The sequence below is a fragment of the Cygnus atratus genome, chromosome 9, assembly GCF_013377495.2.
Source record: "Cygnus atratus isolate AKBS03 ecotype Queensland, Australia chromosome 9, CAtr_DNAZoo_HiC_assembly, whole genome shotgun sequence".
Taxonomy (NCBI): domain Eukaryota; kingdom Metazoa; phylum Chordata; class Aves; order Anseriformes; family Anatidae; genus Cygnus; species Cygnus atratus.
In genome coordinates, this window is record NC_066370.1 from 15,237,143 (window position 1) to 15,258,678 (window position 21,536).

A 21,536-nucleotide genomic window follows, 5' to 3' on the forward strand; every position below is an offset into this window, starting at 1 on the left:
AGACTCAGGAAGAATAAAAATGGCACACAAACAGCTCAAACTCCTGAAATACCTCCTGTTACTGCCTGCAAGAGTAGCACCTGGCTTCTTCACCAGAGATATTGGTAAGAAGAGCTCTGCCTTTGGCACAAACCGACATGAACCAGCAACCACCAGTGCCTCATCTGCATTCCAGTCTCAAAGTACACTGGTGAGACACCCACAGCCAAGACTAGTTATAAATACTCACTAGCTCTGCCCATCTGGAGACACAAACCAAAAGAAAACAAAACAATGAGGGTCCGAAACCAAGTCTTCTCCTGAAGGCCAGATACAAATGAAAAACGAGTCAGTTAAGAACATCCTGAAGTCTCAGCCCTTGGTCAGCAAAAATGCAACAGTACTCAGAACATCAACTATTTTAACCCTCGGGCCACATAAACAAGCCCTAAGCAAGGAGACAGCAGGAACAGCCAAGCAGCCAAACAAGCACAGGAGGCTCCTCAGCAATTCCACCTGTTTCACCACCTCATCCCTCTCTACTGCCTTCGCTTTAGCAGGAGAAGAGCTGGCCTGCTCCCTGTTGCAGCCCTGGGGAGGCACAGAGGAGCCTTTCCATGGGTCCCTCCCAGTCTCAGTCAGCCACAAGTATTGGCACTGCAGTTCATCACCACCAGTTACCTGTGGCACCATGCTCCCAACCAGCTTTCATGGGTGAGACACAATAGGCAGAGCAAGAAGGAACTTCCTCAGTCATAGAGAGCAGCCACAGCCCCACCAAGAAAGAGAAAACATCCTCAGGGAAACACATCAGGAAGGGTTTCTACTGAAACCCCTCATCTTTCTCCAAAGGTTAAAGAAATCCTCCTCTCTACTTACCCACATCGGGTCACTCAGCTCCGTATCCTGCAGCCGGACACAATCCATGCTGATTTCTATTTTATTAGTAGGGCCATTTTCAGACGGGTCATCAATGAAGTTCAAATCAATTGGCTGAACTGAGCATATAGGCCTGAAAGAAACAGAGTAACCCAGTTAAAATTGGCCAAATCCTGTCCCCTCCAACTCCCCATGTGTTAGGGTGTCTCCCAGTATTTAGGCACAATCATGACCCAGTCTCAAGACAAAGCAAGAGATTCCTAATGAGCACCCACTCACCATGCCAGTGGCAGCCCCTGAGCAGGACTAGGCCTGGAGGGATGTTTTATTTGCCTGACTAGAAAAATGAGACAAGACTGCTGGAGTTAAATCACAAAGACAGAAGTCATAGAGGATTTATAGCAGTAACTGTCTCAGTATCAGTCATGGCAAGTCAGGAATGGGAACACAGTTGGTTTTATTTCCTTCAAAGGACCTGACAGTGAACTGAGCACCATCACCACTTGTCTCTTCCTGGCATCAGAAATGAGGGAAACTTACTGCCTGGACATCAAGAAAGAGTGTCATTACCTCATTTCTTTAGGGGAAAACGTTACCTATCCAGTTTGTGTGGTCATACACTGGAAAGCAGTTGCCACAATAACCAAAAGTCTCGAAGAATGTCAGTGTCATGGATGATCCCTGCATCTGTTCCTCATAGCCCAGATAAAGAACCTCTTCACAGCTCAAGAGCTGTCACTCAGACTCACACCCACATCTTCTAAGTGACAGGTACACAGGACTCTGAAATCCCCAACATCAGTTCCCTGAGCAACCTAACTGCACAAGTGTACTGTCCAAAAATGCCTTCTTCCACAGGTTCCACCGAAGGACTACTTACTGCTCCAGGAAGTCCCAGATATGCTGGATCACCTCTGGGCTGAGGAACTCCCTGGGCTGCGAGCTCTGGGACATGGCTGATCGGTAGTAACTCTCCTTCCAGGAGAAGTGGCTCGGAGTTTCTACAAACCTTAGAAAACAAAAAAGGAAAAAAAACACACAAAGATATGTTGAATGCATGAGACCAACTTGATGAAAACCCATATATAGAAGCTATTGTGTGAAAAAGGAGACACGCTAAATGCCTGGAACATTCACAGCTGTACAACGCACATTCCACACTGCTGCAGATGCTGTATTTAGACAGCAAAGAATTTGGCCACACTTCTCAGTAAGTTAAATACCTCTGTGTCCACTGGGATGCTGCATCATTAAGAATCCCAAAGAGGGGGAAAAAAAAAAACACACCTCCATTTTGCTCCTGAAACATGAGCTTTTCACCTATAGCAGGGACTTTCACGCAGCAGGCAGAGCACTTAAGTGGTGCACAATTCCCCTCTGCCCAGCTACCTCTAGATTGCACTACCTTAGATTATTTAGTGACTTCACCTACACCTAGCCACTGCAGCAGAGATCTTGGACTACAATAAGTATTCTTTTAAAAAAACTGAAAAATTGCCATATTTTAAAAACAGAACAAAGTTCTACCCCATCAGGATATGCCTGCTTCTGTACTGTCTTTCACTTCCAATAATTTCTGAGCCCACTTGGCTGATTTCTGCCAGATCTGCTAATTACCTTGGCCATTTTTATCCCCTTAAGCTCCCACAAGCCTCACAGAAATAGGTGGGCCCAAGAGGAGCGGTGATGAAGCCGGAGCACTCGTGCCTTCCACAGCTGCACATTCTCATCCCACTGGCCCATTTCTAAATTGAAACACAGCAGCTTTTATGCCCGGGTCAAAATACTCAACGGCTGCAGGGACACGAGGGGGAATTTCTCGAGTATATTTGCACTTGACAAAAAACCCTCAGTTCAACTTAATTAAAGCATCAGTCAGGTGATCACTTTTCCTCCTACAAAGATGGGGGCACCCCACAACATTTTCATATAAGAGTTGTTTCAACACAATGCTAGTAAACAGCAGTAGTCCCTGCCAGAGGAGCAGCTGCGACAGGAGCCAAGACTATAAATGGATTCCAAGGAGAATTAGACTAACATTTGTTTTGGCACATTTTGGTGCTGTTTAGCACAACAGTCTAAACAAATTGCAGGGAAGACCCTAACTTATTAAGCTGCCAAAATTAATAAAGTGTTTCAGATGGATGAATGAACAAACTACAGTTGTTCTTTTGCTCTACTTTTTTCCTGAAGCATCTATTACTGACTGCTGTCAGAGGAGCTAATCTAGCTCTTTAGTGAATTTAAAAGGCCTCTCACATTTTGAGAACGACACAGGTCTGCAAAAAGCTAGGCTTTCCTCACGGCTGCTGCTCGCAAACTGCATGTTGTCTGAAAAGGGCAGATAGCTTAAGAAAACTAACAGAAATCAAGTGGTTTCAGCCCCCAGATCACAGCTGAGCGTGCCTTAAAAATAGGTGAAAGTATCACTTCAGAAGTTGCTCATCTTTTATTTTCAATAAAAACACCACCCTTTAAAACATCCAGAGGAAAAAATAAATAAAACAGAAGTACCAAAGCTAATAGCTCCATCTCCCTGATGTGAGCACATACCCACACTGAACGTGAATAAATAATCACGAGTCCTCTGAGAGCAGCAGTTATCCCACAAAGTACCAGAAATTACTCCTTGCAGTCTTTCAGTCTGGTAATGCACTTTCAGGAGTGCCATATAGAAACCCAGACAAACAGATCTAGCCTAAAGCCTGCTATATAAGCTGAGCACCAGTGCTACAACAAGCTTTGGAGGAAAGCAACAGGACAGCATGGCCTCAGGTGAAGGAAGATCCACAGCTGCTCTGCCACTTATCACAAGCGGCCTTGACTTAAACACTAACAAACACTTTTTAGGAACTCAGTCCCAAGGTACTGACAACAGCCAGCCACACCAGCTCACTATTACTTACACAGGAAACAATTTCACCAAGAAAAAGTTTTCACAAGAGACCTTCCTCAGAGACCTTTGTTCTTCTGAAAAGTCTCATAGCAGTGAGGTTGCTGCATGCCATGACATGTCCCATCTCTGGTTCACAGCTGCACAAAACCCTAGGTCACAAGAAGACCAAGCAACCAGCTCAGCCCTGCCCCCTCCGCAGCCCCACACGGCAGCAAAGCAAAAGTTGCTTCTCACAGACCTACCCCAAGTACTCCCCACAGCGTCCAAAGCACAGCAGAGGAGGAAGGCACTAGCTGCACAGGGTGATAGAGCCAGAAAGTTTCTTATTCTGCACCTTTGAAGCTTTCAGGGTGTTGCGTCACACCACCAAAGGACACAATTGATGTGTCCCTGTATTAAACCCAATTCCAGTCTTCTCTGGAGAAGCATTTTCCAGCTGTCATCTTTGCCCAACCAAGCTCCCAGCATACCCTTTCTGAAAAAGAGTTCCAGCAGGTTCTACCTGATGGCCAAAAGCCACATTTCCCCATATCAAACAAAAGAAGCTCCCTGGTTAATGCTTTCACAGAAGCAAGATTTTAGACTCCTTCAACCCTCTCTGCATGCAAGCCAAGCTGTTTCCTTCCCTGTGATGTTTCCAAAATCTAAACCTGGTGGTATTTTCCTTAACAAGCAGGCTTTCAGATGGTTGAGGAACCTCTACCTACTAAACAGTTTACCAAAGTAAGCAAATTTGCTCTTCAACTAGAAAATAACAGCTGAAGACTGAGCAAGACCTATGCACGAATTTCACTACTCCAGTTAATTGTCTTTCCCCACATCAGCAAGCCCTCAGCTTCAGTAAAATAATCCCTGAGTGCCTGAAGTTAATCACAAGAGAGCATGACTTTGCATTGTTTAAATTGTTCCTACCAGCTGCTGTTTTTTTTTTTTATTTTTATTAACACTTAAACAACACCCCGTTCACCCGCAGCCACTCATACCAAAGTGCATCACAGGAGATAGCGCTGCTAAACACAGCCTGCTGTACCAAAACACTGACTATGACAGGACAAAGCACCATAGTAAGTCCTGTCAGGCCCGCCCTCTGCTTTAAATCCACAAACTATACACTTAATTCACCGCATTAACAGCTGAAATAGTCAGCAGGCAGCTTGCCACAAGCTATAAGCGCACCAAAGTGGAACTGCAGAGGGATTTATAGCCCCCATTAAGCTGGGAGCTGAACAGGACATCACACTCACAAGTCCCCTCCTTTAGAAGCCACCAAGGGATCTTTAATTAAAATAAACAGCAGTTTAAATCTTCTCTGAGAGACATAATCTCACCAAGAGCACAGGGTTGGCTGGCACTGTGCTGTGGCACTGCTCCTCAACCTCTGGCTCCCAGGATGGCCTCCTACTGAGGCCTAACCCAGCCCTACCGTGCTTATCCTGCACGAGCTGAAAAAGTCACAGCCCAGACTCCAGGTGAAAGCACTTTGCCAGATTCACCTTGTCAGCTGAAGCCTCTTGCTTCCAAACATTGCTGATTTGAAGATCATTTCCCCACCAGAGCGGGGCTGCACCCCAGCTGAATCAGTTTGCCATCACACTGATGACCAAGAGCTCTGCAAACTGGCAGCGAAAGCAGCACGCACTCCTCTAAGCTGTGCCCACTTGGAATGTTAATCTTCACATTTACAAAGTAAAATAAAACTAGCTAACATAGCTTTGGGTTTTCACAAGCTTTAGTCCGTTAACACTGCTGAGGGTCCCAGCTACCAACCCTGGTAGAAACAGCACTGTTTGCTCAGCCCAGCACCCTTGAGCCAGTGGGGGAGCCAGGGGAAAGCAAGGCATTGCAGCTCCCACTATCTCATTCTAACCACATACTTTCTACTCTTTATCACCTTTTCCCCTTCCCACATTCACATCAAAAACATAAAGGAGAAGCAACAACACACACAACAAAAAAAGTCTCTTTCTGCCCCAGAAAACAATGACAGAAAAACATTGAACTCAACTGTTGCGATACAGCAGTGTTCCCCACCTAAAAAGCTAATTCTCACTACACACAGCCTTTCTTAGAAAGGGCTAAATCCAAAATGCTAAGGCTTAACTTACCACTGGGACAAGGCAGGAAGTCCTGTAGAAAGGAAGACCTGGGTTTTATACAGAGCATGCCCAGACCCTCCTGTGCAGCCTCGACCTTAAAGGCAGATATCTCCTGCTTTCCTCTTTCCTGCTTTTCTCCTGCTTTGTACAGGGTTAGACTTGATGTAGTGCACAACTTAGCACCCCTGTGGTGCATGCTGAGGACCCGCAATCTCCTTACAAATATAAGGCTGCCACAGCCAGGGGATGGCATGGTTTTCTTCGGTTTCCCCTCCAAAACACACTTGGAGTTTCAACACTCTAGACTGCGCCAGGTTAATAGTTGATTATATTGGGAAATCAGAGTAAGATATCTTAGTGAAATTTCTAGGTTGGTTTTCGGATCTGAGCACCTCCAGTTTTCCTTAGTTTCCCTGGAGCTCAGCACCTCTGGCAAGTGTTTTTTTGAGTTTCCCTTTCCCCCCTGCAGTGTGCAAACTCTCAGAAACTGTCAGCGTGGTTTATAGATGCTGAGTTTCATGGCTTCATACTGGTTCTGTGCATTATAAAACCACAGTGTGATATCTTGTGGGAAGAAATCATTCACAGTAGGGACAAGCAGAATGATTTGGAGCTTCTTTTTCTGTCTACTGACAAAGTTAAAGAATGGCTCTTTCTGCTTCTCCCCACCAAACGCCTCTCATTGGTGTACAGTTTTCTGTCACTGGGTCTGCAGTACTCAGTCAGTGGACAAAGCAGATGGGGCCAGAGAAGTCTGTCTTTGTAACCTACAGATTTTCCTGTTTGTTCACAATATATATTCCTCTAAAGGAGCTGGTGGCACAGTAGTTAGGAAACCTTGATGCAGAGAGAGCATCTACTCTTATTAAGAAAGCACTTCCACATTATACAAATGAGCCAAAAGAATAATTAATGATGTCTAAATAATGATATCTAATGTGTCTCATTTTATTCATAGCTCTCAAAGTGTTCTACAAAGGAAGACAGAATAATTACTCCCATTTTACCTGTGGGAAAACTAAGGCACCAGGAGGTCATAGGATTACTCATGGTTACTCAGCAAGCCAGTCGTGCAGCCAGAAATACAGCCTTGGTCACCTGAGTGCCAGCCTGGTGTTGCACAAAAGGAACTGGTGATTTGGGATGTCTAGGCAGAGACATTGAAACGAGACTCGATATCTTCAGGTACAGTACACACTGCACTTCCTAGAGCAACAAATCCCAGACTTCATTTATCTTTAGGCACCAAAATGCTGATGCCCAGGAATCAAAATCAGGGCTGCCAAAATGCTGTGACTTGCTTTACACCACACTTAGAGTTGAGGGTAGAGACAGGATTCATATCCAGATGTCCAGGCTAAAGCCTAACCTTTCTTCCTGTATGCTTACAGCAGTTAACCACTGAACAGCCCCTCATTTATGCATATATTAATATATTACCTCTCTATTGTCACGAGGTATGAGCTTGGTAGGGAAGCAAGTCACAGAGCAGAGCAGTCGGCAGCCTCAGATTGGCTTTAGCAATCCCAATCCACGTGCTGGTCTCTGCATTCTCTGGTTACGCATGGAAGGGCATCAAAAGGAACGATAAACAAATGATTATAAATTCATGGGAACTACGCTTAGCTGCCTGAATCTTGCTATTACTTGGATGTTTAGTCTTAAAGTGGGGAGGGGGCTCCTTCTCGGACCTCACCATTGAAACTTGAGGAATTGGCAGCGCTCATCCTGCTGGAATTCCCCCCTGCTCTGCATTTTAACACCACCGTGATTTGTAGACATTGCTACCTAATGAAGCACACAGCTGTGCAAGAGGAGAAGGAAGCGGGGTCTGGCAGCACGGGACAGGCGTGTGCCTGGCAGGCAGCGTCATCTGGAATTCCCCAGAGCGAGGAGCGTGCTCAGCCCCCCGGCCACTCTTGCCTGGCCAAGTGTGCCCTGGAAGCGCCCGATGGAGAACTTCTGCAACCAAGCATGTTCCTTGCCACGAGCAGGGGGAGCAAAAGGAAAGCCCACAGATAGACAGGGAGCCCGAGAGAGGCTGATTCCCATTGCAGCAGAGGCAGGTCCTGCTGAGCAGCAGTCATAAGTATTTATGCTCCTTTAGATTTCCAGCCCAGCTTTCAGATTTAGCTCTCTGCAATCTAGATTTCCAGCTACTTCTCTAAATCCTTCAGATTGTCCTCCCATATAATACTGTTCCTATGTGTCAATCCTATAAAGTAGTTCCAGATGAAGGGTGATGGATGCATCGGTTTGGAAGGGCAAATGTAAGGAATAACAAACACCAACACAGGATTTTTTTTTTTTTGAGACAATACAACTTTCACATATAGTTCAAATGGTCATCCTTTTTTTTTTTTTTTGTCCCAGATCCCACATTTTTTGGACGTTTCCCATATCCAATCTGCAGTCTTGCTGAGAAATGTGTAGACAACGGCATGGGTTATAGGAAAGGGCTGCCAGGAAAAAAGTGATCCAGCAAGAGATGTGCAGTAGAAAACTGAAGAGGCTAACTGCCTGAAGGGTGAACCCCAGTCTCAGAAGCAGCCTCCAGCTTGGGAGATTTGGGGAGCACGTGAGTGGAGCTAAGAGTGACAGCAGCAAAGTATTCTGTGACTCTGCTGGGGTCCTGGGGTCCTACAGCATTTATCGAGGGCAGCCTAGGGAGGCCTGGAGCTTCTTCCTATTCTCTAGGCAAACGATACGTGTACTGTACATACCCTGCTTCAGCTATGAGGTGAATGATATTTAGAGGAATTAAAGCAATTTTGTCTCAGAGGAATGCTGACTGCATCGCTTCAAAAACTCAGCATTCTGGTAGAGTCTGCTCTAAGTGTATCCCAGTTTCCCTGTGACTTAATTTTCTCTTTTGGGGGTGTATGTGTGTGAGTGGAGCAGAAAGGGGGAGGAAGGATGGTTCAGCTTTCCGGTTGCTCTTTGCTCGAGCCTTCGGTGCGAGGACAAAACTGACCTATATCAAAGAAAGTGAAACTGCCTGCACGGAATGATCCTCCTCATTCACCATGCTGAAAAACACGAGGGGGATTTTCTCCCATTCATCATCTTCTTTCAGTTAGAGTCATCTTGCGTTTGACTATGCCTGCAGTGGATGCAACCTTTTCAGCTCCACGGTGTCCCCTCGAAGCACGTTATATCACTGCAGCCCTAGCCCCACGCCAGCACCCTGCTCCAGCAGAGCTCCCTGAGGAGAAAAGGGTGCACCGTGCACCAACACAGCCCTGCTGAGGGGCTCCCGGCCTGGGCACTGCACAGCCCACTGCAAACTGCTTCTGAAAACCAGACAGCTGCAGAAAGTCAGCAGCAACCCAGGAACCCACCGCCGCATCTGCTATCTACATCTTATCATTACCAGCCTGACAACAGTGACCACTTCTACATGTCAGAGACATTTCTTTGTCCTCAGGGCTCCAAGCAGCTAATTGCTCCACCAGAACCAGGCATCATCCCCTAATTGTCACAGCAAAGTACCCCTATTTCTTTTTCCTCCATCCGTTAGTGTCCTGTGAACTTTCCCAGACCTCTCTTATCTCCCACTCACCCTGGACACCCCCTTCTCCACCCTCAGCTTCTCACCCATCCTTGGAAACTACCTCCTCACCCGGCCGCGGACATTCCCTCCCCTCTGCTTGGCCCAGACACCCACTCCCTCTCTCAGCAGGGGCAGAGAGAGACAAAGCTCTGGCCAAAGTGTAAGCCCTGCCACAGCATGTCCTCCACCGTGCAAGAAGTTTTCCTGCCCGCTGCTTGCTAGTATGGGATACAGAGCCCTCGTAACCTCCAAAAAACCACCCAGGAGCCTGAGCAACCCACTTCAGGAAGCCAGTGTTAGAGCATGAGGCTGGGGCTCGTGCCCGTCTTTGCCCTTCCATTTCACAGCTATGGCAATGCCACCAGCTTTGTAGAGCACACAGGGACCTGCTGACAATCCTTACATCTCCAAAGAGACACTGTTCCGAGACTTTCCCAATTTAAATAGAAAAGAAAATTTAAATCTCCGTCCACTTCTGAAAGGCATCATAAAACCAATTAGGAAACAGTCGCAATTGTATTATTTTGTAACTCACTTTTGCAGCCAATCCTCGCCCCAAGCCTATCTGCAGCGATGCTTAAAGGTGGTGCTCATCTGGAGAGGGAGCGGTGGGAGCTGCCGGGTGGAGGGGAAAGCTTTGCTGCACTGAGAAAGTCTCACAAGCGACAGGAGTGGAAAATCCAGGCCCAGCCCTCGAAATTCTGAGGTAATTTTAAGCCAAGTTTGAAAAGAAGAATTGCAAGGTAGACTTTACAGGGAAACTGTTCAGAAACGTATTCAAGTCCATTAAAAAAGAAGAAGAAAAAGAAGAAGAAAGAAATCCCTTTGGCCTACACAAAAAGCGTTTCACTTGCTCAGTTTTAGATGCTGCTGTACAGTACAAAGGGAGCCCCTGATTTCATCAGGCAGCTCCTTTCTTGAGGTGAAGGAGGACAAACGCAGGCATTAAATGCCAAAAGCAGCCCAAATCAGCTAACCCCATCCCTTCTGGCTATTCAGACCTCTGCAACACCAAGGATTAGTAACAGAAAATAAAATGAACAGCCCCAGGAACAAAAGCGTGAGTTCATTTTTAAGATTACAGTCATGACAAAATACAGCTATTACAGGCCTTCAGCACTGCACTGTAGTGATTTTAGGTACGGAAAAAGGAAAATAAAACAGTTCTGAAAAAACGATGGTCAGAAACCTGACCTTCCTGAGGCTTTCTGAATCCAGTCCCCCCTTTGAGCTTTGCTTATCAATATTTTCCCTCAAGCATTTACCTAATAATAATTTTTGCAGTGGCCTGTTGCTATCCATTTTTTAACAAGGAGCTTGCTCTTAATATTTCCCACAGGAAACGAGGAGGCCTGGGTTTTCCCTCTTTTAACTATTGTCTGCTAAAATTTTGCAGTGCTGTGTGCAGCCAACATCTCTCAGGTTTCAGTAGCCTACTTCCACCACTCCAGCGCAGAGACCACAACACAGAACGAGAAATCGCTGTATTTATTACAGACGGTAAAATAACTCAGCCAAGCGCATCAGAGCTTCATAGAGGCAGCCAGGGTATCAGGAACGGGCTCTCACGAGGTGCTACATGGCTCTGGAAGAGGCCAGAGCTTGGAATTAACATCTCCTCCTAAGGGCTGAGCATGCACAGAGCAAGTGCCAGCCACCAGCAGCACGTTGCCAAGCAGGCCTAAGAGAAAGCCTCCAGATGAAGGGTTTGCCATGAGCACGGCCAGTCCCCCGAGCCAGGGACGTGCACGGTGCCAGGGAGACCTCTTTGGGTTCCTGAGCAGCTTGCTTGTCAGCACAATGAAAGTGAGATACGTGGAGAACAGAGCAACTGTTATAGTCAGTGCAGCCTTGCTTGAACTGAGACGTGGGCACCTTGTTCTGCCTGCTGCTGGGAGGTTCAGTGGGTCAAGAGGTGACTGTGGCCATGGAGTTTGGAAAACCAGGCAAACCCAGCTCAGGTCACTGCAGATGCCCAGGTCTCTGCCCTCCATGTCCCCAGGATGGAGGTGCTGAGTGCAGTTTGTGGGTCAGGACTGAGGTGCTCAGAGGGCTGTGGTCTCACCTCGGGTCTCTGCAGCGCTGGGGCAGCACCCTGCAGCTTGCTCTCAGCTCTGAGCAGAGCCTGGCAGAGGTTTCCTGCACGCAGCCTTTTCCTGCATGTGCCATATCACCATCGGTGGCATTTAAGGGCACGCGTTCCCCAGGACACCACCACGCTCCAGCAAGGACAATTTATTTTAAATGTGCTGAGATGCGAGCCTTTTTGATGCGTGAAGGAATCTGATCCTCTCTCTGCCGGGGCCTTCCCAACAGCTCTTGGGGTTGGTTTGCCCAAGGGGAAGGCACTGGGCAGCCCAGCACGCCGAGCAGCAGGTGCTGAGATGCTGCTGTCCCCGGTCACACAGGGCAGACAGTCCCCAAATCTGGCTGCCTTGAGGAGGGGCTGGTGAGGGGACATCCCAGCACGGGGACGTCCCATGCAGGTTTCGATACAGTCCCCCCACGGGGAGGGAGCAAAGCAAGAGAAATCCTGCAGCCCATGCTGGTTTTCAGCCCCGGGATACTACACACGGCAGAGCATTTAGTCATACAAATATAATCAAAGAGGAGAGGGACAGCTTCCCCAGACAGCAAACGTGAAATACGTGATTCTTTTTTTAGGACAGGAGGGTCTCACAGACTGTCTACAGCAAAAGATTCATGACATTTTGAGCGTTCAGGCAAGGCTCTTGGCTCCCTGCAGCACCTACTCTTCCGAAAGCCACCTTAGTCTTTGGTTACACAAACTCTTTTATTGATTAACCAGTCAGGGGACTTACAAAGCCTCTCAAACTCTCTCGGGAAGGTTGAATTTTACAAAAATAAAGTAAATCATCACGATAATGCAGAAAGTCCCTAGAACTCTTTAAAAGCAGGAAACTGCAAAGAGCAACATCCTGTGGTTCAGTAAATAATTAAAATGCAAACCAGAAACACCAGCAAAACAGACGTTAGGTGCAGTCCTGCACTGTGAATTTGGTTGAAGGTCTCACTTGTTACCTCACAGCCAACCTGCTAAATCCAATGTACTTTGGATGATAAAAAAAATAACTTCCATTCCCTACCCCTGCCACCATTGATGCTCCTACGGGAAAATGAGGTCTTCTGCTAAATATGATGCTGGCTGCATTTTTCAGCTTGTAGCAACTCTGTGGCAGGCCAGCTATTGCTAAGCCCAAGGGCAGAGAATCCTTCTCCCAAAAATAAGAGCACTTGCAAAAACCTCTCTCTACGTCACAAATTAGCTGCAAGACAGGGCAGATGAAGGACAAAGAAATAAGAACAGATTATAGTCCTGGAAGACAAGGACAAGTAAACTGCTTATCGGAAATGCTGCTAGTGTGTATGGGAACAACACCTGCTGTGCTCACAGAACCTTTACTTGTGCAACTATGCCTGGTGTTAAGGAATTACAGGCTTGGCTCCCTATAATTTTATCAATACACTGCCACACCTAATGTGATTTATCATTTTTGCTTGTGATTATCTTAAAGCACTAGCTCCTGGAGTGCTACGAGTACACCAGAATTCCCAGCTCTGCCAACAACAGGAATAATGTTGCCAGCCTGCATGTTTTGAGAAGAAAATTCAAAAACAAAAATGAACAAAGTTGGAAGAAAATGTAAAGGATTTTTTTTTAATTTTACGTTTTTATTCTTGTGTTATGTGACCACCTAATGCTCGTGCTATCTCTCAGAGCTGCTGCTCACATTGCAAGCTTCTTTCCATGCATTATTTCAGCATGCATCAACTTAGGGGCAGACCAACATGCTAAACAGGCATCTTGAACCTCCCCCCAGCAAGGTTTCGTAAACAGAATTATTTGTGTGTTGCAAAGAGCCTGTTGAACCCCTGATCGCTTACAGCAGGGTTTCCCCCTGCTCACTCTTCGGGGCGGCTGTTCTCTTTATAGCTCCACGCACTAACCGAATTCCCCTTGCTCATCTGCATCAGCGTTCATCATGTCAGGCCACCTGTGGCATTCAAACACCTGATAGGAGTTGACTCAGCAGCAAAATCCCACAGGGTGGTGGTCTGGTACACCACTGGAAGTCATTGCAATCAGGCACCAAGAACACACGGGTAAGCCCTAGGAACAGGTACGGATGTTTCATGAAGCTATATAAGCAGGTGGAAGGATATTATCTATTTATTAGCAGCAGACCTAGTCAAACAGCACTCAGAAGTCCATTAGAGTGAGGCATTTTCCTTCTAATTATTTCAGTTTTGATCACAGGTTACAGCTCCTCAAAAAATTAAAGTGAACAGAAGTGAAAATGTGTATGGCAGTGTAACTGCTGGCTCCCACCACAATGCCTGAGTTCCCACAAAGGTTTTCACAGAAGTGCAAAACTAGCTCAGAGCTCAGTTCCTTGTGAAGGCACCAAATGAATACCCAGGTTTCCTTGATTTCTTATTCCTTGGTTATAAAGTCCTTGTTTTATAAGAGGAGCCATTGCAAGTCAGCTTGTATCAGGGAGGTACCACACAAATTAGCACGGGATTATATTTATAGCATGTACCACCAACACCCTAAACATCTCTAAACAGATGAGCTATTGAGAACTTGATTCTTTAATCTCTTCAGCTTTTTTTTTGGAAGTTGAAGTTGAGCAAGATCCTATGAATTAGGTATTCTCTCCTCAAAGCAAAAAGGACCACATGAAAGACTTCACACATTCTCCTTCCGGTCCTTTGAGAGTTGGAAAAAACAGAAAACGGTCAATTTGGTTCCCCCTTAATCCTTTAAGCAGCACTAAAAGGACCTCCGAGCAGACAAATATTGTTTTTTTTTTTTTTTTTATTTTTTGACACTCTGAAGAGCCTGTACTGCTTTGAGGAGGAAAAGAGAAAAGTGATGTCTTTGGCACTGGCTGGGAAGGGGCTGTGACAGCCTCAGCACAACGCGGTTTCTCTGACCCAGAGCAAAGAGGTCTGGTTGGGACTAAATGGAGGAGGACAGTGAGGGAAAAGCAGACTGCAAGGGCTCTGCTGGGAAAAGAAAACTTAAGAGGAGTTAACATGCTGCTCTTGAGCAGCGTTTTGTAAATCTTCTAATTCCATCTTCTGAAGAGACTGCTGTATAAGAGCAGGAAAAAAAGCAAAGAACAGACCTTGAAGGTGAGAGAAACACCTCCCCTCCCACCACCACGTCCTCGGCAGGGTGCTGGGGGGCAGCTGAGAGGCACAATGGTGGCAGCATGCCCTCCCTGCAGAGCTGTGCCATGGAGCCCTCCCACCCACGGGATCACACCGTGCTATAGCTCAGCACACCACACGCTGCCCCTCCTGAACGCCTGGTCCATCCAGGGAACCCCCTTAGGATTTCTACCAGGGGTGAAAACACAGCCATGAGACCACCACCTCCTGCACACCAAGAGCAAGAAAGCACACCGAGGCCAAGAAAAAAGCCTCTCCCCAGCTCCCCTCCACCTTTCCCTCCTGCACAGAGCCAACCCTGCTCCTCCAGGAGTCACCAACCACGCCGAACACACCACGAGCTGCTCAGGACTGTTTCTGGCCCCTCTCTGGAAAGTACCTGCTGTACCGCTAGCTGTTTCTGCAAAAAGACCTATGCAAAGCCACGTGGCTTTCCTCACTTGGCTTCAGGTCTTTCTGCTAGCATGGCAAATCTGGGCTCCCATCTCAAAGGTGACAGCAGATTAGACTTGTCAACCCTGACATGCCTGGAATTAGGTTATTTTATTCAGCACCACACAGTAAGAGGAAAGAGGAAAAGCAAAAGAAAGAGGAAAAGGTAGCCCAAATGCAAGCGCTCTGCAGAGCTCTGCATACGAGATGAACCTCTTCTGCAAGATATTAACCTGTTACAGCTTAGACACCACTCTGCCCCAATAACCCCAGCTAATACCCAAACGAAAGGATTGCTGCTGACACCAGCACTGAATCACGGCTGTGAAGGGACACAGTTGCTCACTGCTGCCTGTGATCAGGAGGGGCAGCTTGCATGTATTGCTTGAATATGCCCCCTTCCAACCCAAAGGGAGGAAACCTGTTTAATTACTAATCATTAATGATAGGAGAGCATTGCCTATCAGCACTGATGATAGGTACAGAGAAGTTTTCACGTTTATGCTGCACTGCAAGCGTTAACATTGGCGAGGCTCCTATCTGATAATTGCCATTCATTTGCCAGCCCTGTCTGATAGGTGTGGGAACTGAAGAAGAAAGGTGAAGTGACACGTGCAAGGCTCCCGATGAAAGATCCCTTTTGAACCCCGGAGTTCTGGCCCTGCTCACCAAAATCTGTCTGGATACAGCACCCAGCAGACAATGCTGCCATGCCCTTCCCTTCCTTCCGTGCCCAACTAATTTCTGACAGTTTCCCTCATTCCCTTCTACCAATAGATTTCCTACATAATTGGTTGCTTGTTTTCTCCTTTGCTTGATTGTTGTGTTCTTTTTGATTTATTTCTTTATTTTAGCAACTCCTCAACCAAAACCCAGAGCCATGTCTGAGACATCCAGTTTCCAGCACGGCCCCATTATTAGCGAGATCTGGGAGGCTGGGCTCACATTGCGCTGAGAACACAAAAACAGAAATGAAAGAGGAAAGAGCAGTTAGTGCAAGGGGCCTTTCATTCAGAAGGGAGGAGCGAGCCACAGCAAATGCCTTCAAAACACTGGCAACCTGAAATTAGCCTGGGCGCGGGGAGGGGGCGAGCAGGGCAGGCAGGACCCCGTGCAGAGTACAAGCAGGTGCATTCCCCACAGCCCCAAAAGAAGGGAGCTCCTGGGCAAAGCACAGCCTAATGACCATTATTTCCAAGAACACAAGTAACTTATCTGTAAACATCACTCCCCCTACCAGGCATTAGCTGGAAAAAAAAAAAAAAAAAGAAAAAGCAGCTTTGGAGAGCGAAACTAATTACATAGCTCTCAACAGCTGGACTTTGATCATAATTACAGTGCCGTCTTCTTTTTGCATTAGCGTCTTTCAACTGCAGCTAGGTGGGCACTTCTTGGAAGGTGGAAATCCCGCCCGTTTCACATCAGTCGTTTTATGACTCAGAGCTAGCCTGGGTTTTCTGCAGCAAAGGATGAGCTCCGGCTCCCACGTTACTATCCGAATAACAATTCATGGGGTCAGGCTTCAATACAGGTGCCTCTGTCCTTACAGCATCTCCTTCCCAGGGTCAGGAGTCAGAGCACTGAGCCTGCTCTAGCATTGATTTCAGGCATTTCATGTCAATCCCTTTATAAAGGAAACAGAAGTAGAAAAACTTTGAGGTTTTGGTTTGATTCTCTTGCTGCTGAGTTTTAGCATCTTGTAGATGTTTCTGCTTAGAGGCAGAGCCGAGTCTGGATGTACCTTTCCAAGCTCACGTCAGGCAGCCGCATGCTGTGTCTGCACCCTTCATTTCTGCACAGGGATGTACATCCCGTCGGCGCCTGGTACCCCTGTGCCCCTCTCACCTGGGTGCAGCTCCAGCACCGAAGCAGGGCTAGTAAAGGAGGAGATTGCTTGTCCCCTGTCCCAGCCAAGCTGTCTGTCCTTTTGTGTGATGCAGGGAGTGCTTTTGTTTTAATAACCAAATTTTGCAAAGAATTAAATAGCCTAAATGAGAGAGATGGGGCAGAAAGTGCTGAGACTGGGACTGGGGTTGCCTAAACCCTAAGGTGCAGAGCTGCCAGTCCAGGCACCCAACTCTTTTTCTCATCTGTGGCACTGCATTACTGCACTGTTTGGATGCAGTGCGGTGAAACAACAGGCAGTAAGCATGCAAGCATTATAATGGCACATCGGTGAACCCTCCTGAACGTGATCTGCATTCATCTCTTGACAAAGGAAATGTTTCAGCTGGCTCCCACCCTGTCTGCCTGCCAGACACCCCCAAAGTGAAGGGATTCATAGATGAAGCAGTGGCAGGGGGTAAATCTAAGCCACAAATCTTAGCACTAACTGGGATTTATAACTGCTTCCCCTTCCACCTCGTCCCATGGCTCCTGGAGGAGTCAGCCTGGGACACATAACCCAGAGCCACCTCCACCATGGAAAGGAAGCCCATGTGGCCTCCAGGATCGGACAGGAACAGGGCACAGACCTACAGGGATGTCAGCATGACCACGCTCCCTCCCTTTTCAACAGGGTTTCAAACACTTTTCACGACTGCTATTTTGCCAGCATGCCTCAGCTCAGTGTTATTGGTTTGCTGTTTATATTGTCAACGCATATAATTTTAAGGAAAGATATATTCATACAGCCAGAATTGCAAAGAAGCATATCGGTATTAGCTAAATAAAGCGCTTTGACCACATCAAAGCAAAAATGTTTCAAACTGTAAAATAAATGCAATTATGAAACTGTTTAATTTTGTTAAATCAGTCAGAAGAATGTCACCCAGCGTATCATGAAAGATATCCAACTGACGGAGCTTAAAGCTCAAAGTGTGAATGTGCTCACACAGAGAAAATTATTTCGTGGAGCAACTTCCAGCTGATTTTGACCACGCAGAGCATGGCCGCTAATAACTGGACAAATGCCGCTCTCAGTTCATGAAAACAGACATGCATAACAGCTGAGACATGTTGTTACTCTAAGCCAGATCTTGATCAGGTTTTATGACCGAGGGGTGTCACAAACTTTATCCGTCCCAAGCTGTCCCGAGGCTTCCCACAGCACAATGGTCACTTACAGAAACCCCTCGTGCTGCTAAGGAGCAGCATTTCTAGAGAAAGGCCTGATTTGCTGGAGGATACAGATTTAAAGGTGAGAAAGGCCCATCCCAATAGTTCTATAAAGTACAGCCCAGGGAAATTTATTCTTTAATTCCTGCTCCCAATGGGATTTTTGCTTGAGCTGCAGTGCCAATTCTACAAACCCGCTGTTTGACACATGATGGGATGGATGGGATGTTCATAGCATCTGGAAAGCTGTCCCAGAGCTCAGGTACCCTTGCTAGTGCACCTCTGAGCTTTCCAATATTTAAATGCTATATAAAGACCCCACTGCTCCCAGCCTCGCTCTGCCCTCCCGGATGGGTGCTGCTCCAGCATTGCTCTTCTCCCGGCCACACGCAGCTCCCGGGTGGGTTTGGGAGAGCAAAGCATGGCCTCGCAGCCCCGTGTTCATGTTGTGGAAGGTCTCGCCAGGGAAACCAATACCCCCGGCCTTGTTCCACATTCCTCCACCGCAGCAGCACAGCCAAGGACCGCGCACTATGTCCCAGCTCCCCTCCTCTCCTTCCCCACCACCGGCCCCGACGAGCGCCAAGCGCAGGGTGGCACCGAGCGCCCGCACATTAAGGGGGAAAAACAACAACACTGTCACAAATCATAATAGCAGGGTGGGGGAAAAAAAATGTAGAGATCACAGTGGCCGAGCCCTCTCTTCAGCAGACAGCTATGCAACACATGCACGGTGCAGAGGATGAGTTAACAGTTAACCCTTCTGCGGATCGAATGCCGTGGTGAGACCCCAGGCAGGGGTTTTGCAAAGCACAGCCAGAAAGTAGCCTTAAAGCAGCTTGACAAGCGACTGCACTCGGAGGATTTCACCTCCCTGAACTTTACGACTGGAAAAATACCATCTACATGTCATTTACATGCTTAAATATAGTAGCTCCTATTGGGAGAAACAAACAAACCGACAATGTGATACCGTGATACCTCATGCGGACATGCTCTTTTATCTGCTGGAAAGTTATAAAACACAGCTTAACAACAAAGCTAAAATAAGAGTGGTTGTCAGGCTCTATATTGGCTGTTAAACAGAGTGAAAAAAATATTCTTTGAGAAGCACTCTCTCTTAGGAGATGTTTTTTCTTCTCTGCATCTTTTAAATGATTTATTTATCCTTTAAATTCCCAAATCTCAGAGCTTAATAATTAAGCTTATATTCTTTCCATGAGTTTTTCATTTAAAGAAACAAATAAACACACTATAGAAAGCAAAAGCAACTCTTGCATGTCCCAAAGCACCGAATAACCTTCACCTAACAAAACACAGGGAAAAGATACTATCAGCTTTCACGTTATTTATCATATATTTTTTCCTCTAACTCCAGAGAGGAAAAGGCTGATATCTTAAGCGGATGCCTATAATTAAACAGTAACCTGTTAGAAAGCCAAAAATAATAATAAGCTCCACTGAGCATGAAGAGAGCGGCACATTTTTTCCGCGTGCAGCCCAGCTGCCGCCGGACGATAGCAGGAAAGTTAACAATTACACAAGACACCAAGATCAAACCTGTGATAGGAGGGGTTTACGTCACGCTCAGAGACTCACCGCTGGATGCAGGGATCGGGGTAGTACTGCAGGGTGGTGAAAGGTGCTGCTTCAAAATTCATTTCCTTCCAGCCCCTCTTAGGGTCCGAACAAAAAAAAAGTAATAAATAGATATAAAGTCGGCCGGCTAAAAGCAATAAGGTCAAGTGGTACACGAGATACAACTTTAGAGATTTATTTTGCACTTGCAGATGGGTGGGATCTCCCGGGGACGTGGCCAATGGGATTCATCAAGTGACCCGAGCATCACCACCAGTCCCTCCTCGCCAGCTGGGCATCTTCTGCACGGATATTTTCCCCTCCTCTCAACATCCTTAATAAACTTGGGAGTACGTCGGCCACACTTGTTGTTGGGAGCTCATCTGGGGCATCTCTGAACTTCTGATCTCGCCGGTCATTGGTCGCCTTCCTGCCTGACTTCACGGTTTAATTTTGGCAGCTCTTGCGATTTTGCAGACTGCTGTGGCTGATGGTCATCCTCGTCTCCAGATGGCCGGAGTTTCCTCTGCTGGGTGCAGCACCCGCGCTGGATTTTGTCGTGCTTTAAAAGCTTTCCTGGTCAGCTCTGTGGCTAATACCTGCGTAACGTTGCCTGGGGAAATTTTCTTTTTCAGTCTCTCTCTTGTCACAGTTCAAACTGTCTGTTGTGGTCATAGTTTCAAAAGCTGAATGACAAAATATGGGGAAATTCCTCATTTAAATTTAACTCTGAACTTTTGCTCTTCTGCCTCCCCTTCCTGCCTCCCCTATCCCCCCCAAAACATCTGATGTAATTGTAAATGTTTTGCTCTGTATCTTTTCACTGAGAGTTGAGGTATTTGTGTTAGTGTTCTTAAAATAATATAAATGTTTTTCACATGGAAAATTACAATACTTTCAAAGATCCCGAGGAGAGAAGAAAAGTAAGAAATAAAGAAATAAGCATGATGTCTTTTTCAAGCCACTGAAGCCTAAAGAAACAAGAGCAAAATTAAGTCCAGGAAACCAAACTACCAAAGGTGAAAGGAAGATCATACCTTCATGAAGAAAACTACATGCCAAGAAGGGAATCTTTAATTCCCCCCACCATTTTTAATTTTTTTTTTTTTTGGTAATGACACAGATAACCATTCAGGAAAGCAACCTGCTTTATTCCCGTTTTTCCCCCTCCACAGCTCGTCCAAATAGTACAGGCTGTAAACCTATCCTGGTTTTGTGGTTTTGGAGAATGAATGAAATATGAATCAGGAGCTAAATTAAAATGGATTCCAGCAGGAAAAAATAGCATGCATATATCTATGCACCAACGGGGCCACGTCTTTAAGCAGACACATACGCTTGTGCGTGGGGAGAGGGGAGGGTGCTGCCCGATAGCTCACCTACTGTGCATCTTTTGTGCTGATGTCAGCACAAATGCCAACCTCCCGAGCAAAAGTCAGAAGCTCTCTGAGAAGGCAGCGGTTGCCTCTTATTTTTCCCCTTGTGCTCTTTCCTTGTAGGAAATTTTGGTTCGAAGAATGTCATGTGGAAACATTTTCTTTGCTGCCTGTGCCAGGGTGGCAGGGAGCTATTTCGGACTTGACATTCTCCACCCACACTCAGCCTGATAGCTCCTAACATCTGTGAATTGTGAATCCCGTAAACTTGCAGAGCTGATCCCTGCCCATGTCCGAGCAACTTTCATTATGACAAGTGGCACTTGCCAAGGAAGAGAGGCTGGAAATGAAAGCTGTGTTTATTAACGGAAGTTAAGGATTTCCTTGCTGCTAGATGCTGCTTCTGCCTGACGCAGAGTAAGCACACAGAGCAGGCAGGTCTTCTCCCCAGACAACCCATTTCAGTAAGAGCTTGGGTCCGTGCTCCC

The 21,536-nt window shown here is 46.7% G+C and overlaps 1 protein-coding gene across 2 annotated transcripts in view; it reads right to left on the minus strand.

Annotated features, from left to right (window-relative positions):
* Positions 1-21,536, minus strand: part of TP63 (tumor protein p63) — a 293,066-nt gene that overhangs the window by 80,253 nt on the left and 191,277 nt on the right. Inside the window, exons 1-3 of one of the 2 annotated variants that reach the window (XM_035544953.1) lie at positions 19,694-19,755; positions 1,739-1,867; positions 859-991 (exon numbers count right to left, since the gene is read on the minus strand). In XM_035544953.1, coding sequence (XP_035400846.1) covers positions 859-991; positions 1,739-1,867; positions 19,694-19,755 — 324 coding nt within the window. Of the gene's footprint in view, positions 1-858; positions 992-1,738; positions 1,868-19,693; positions 19,756-21,536 lie in introns of those variants that run through there. The other variant, XM_035544952.1, reaches the window with a different exon arrangement.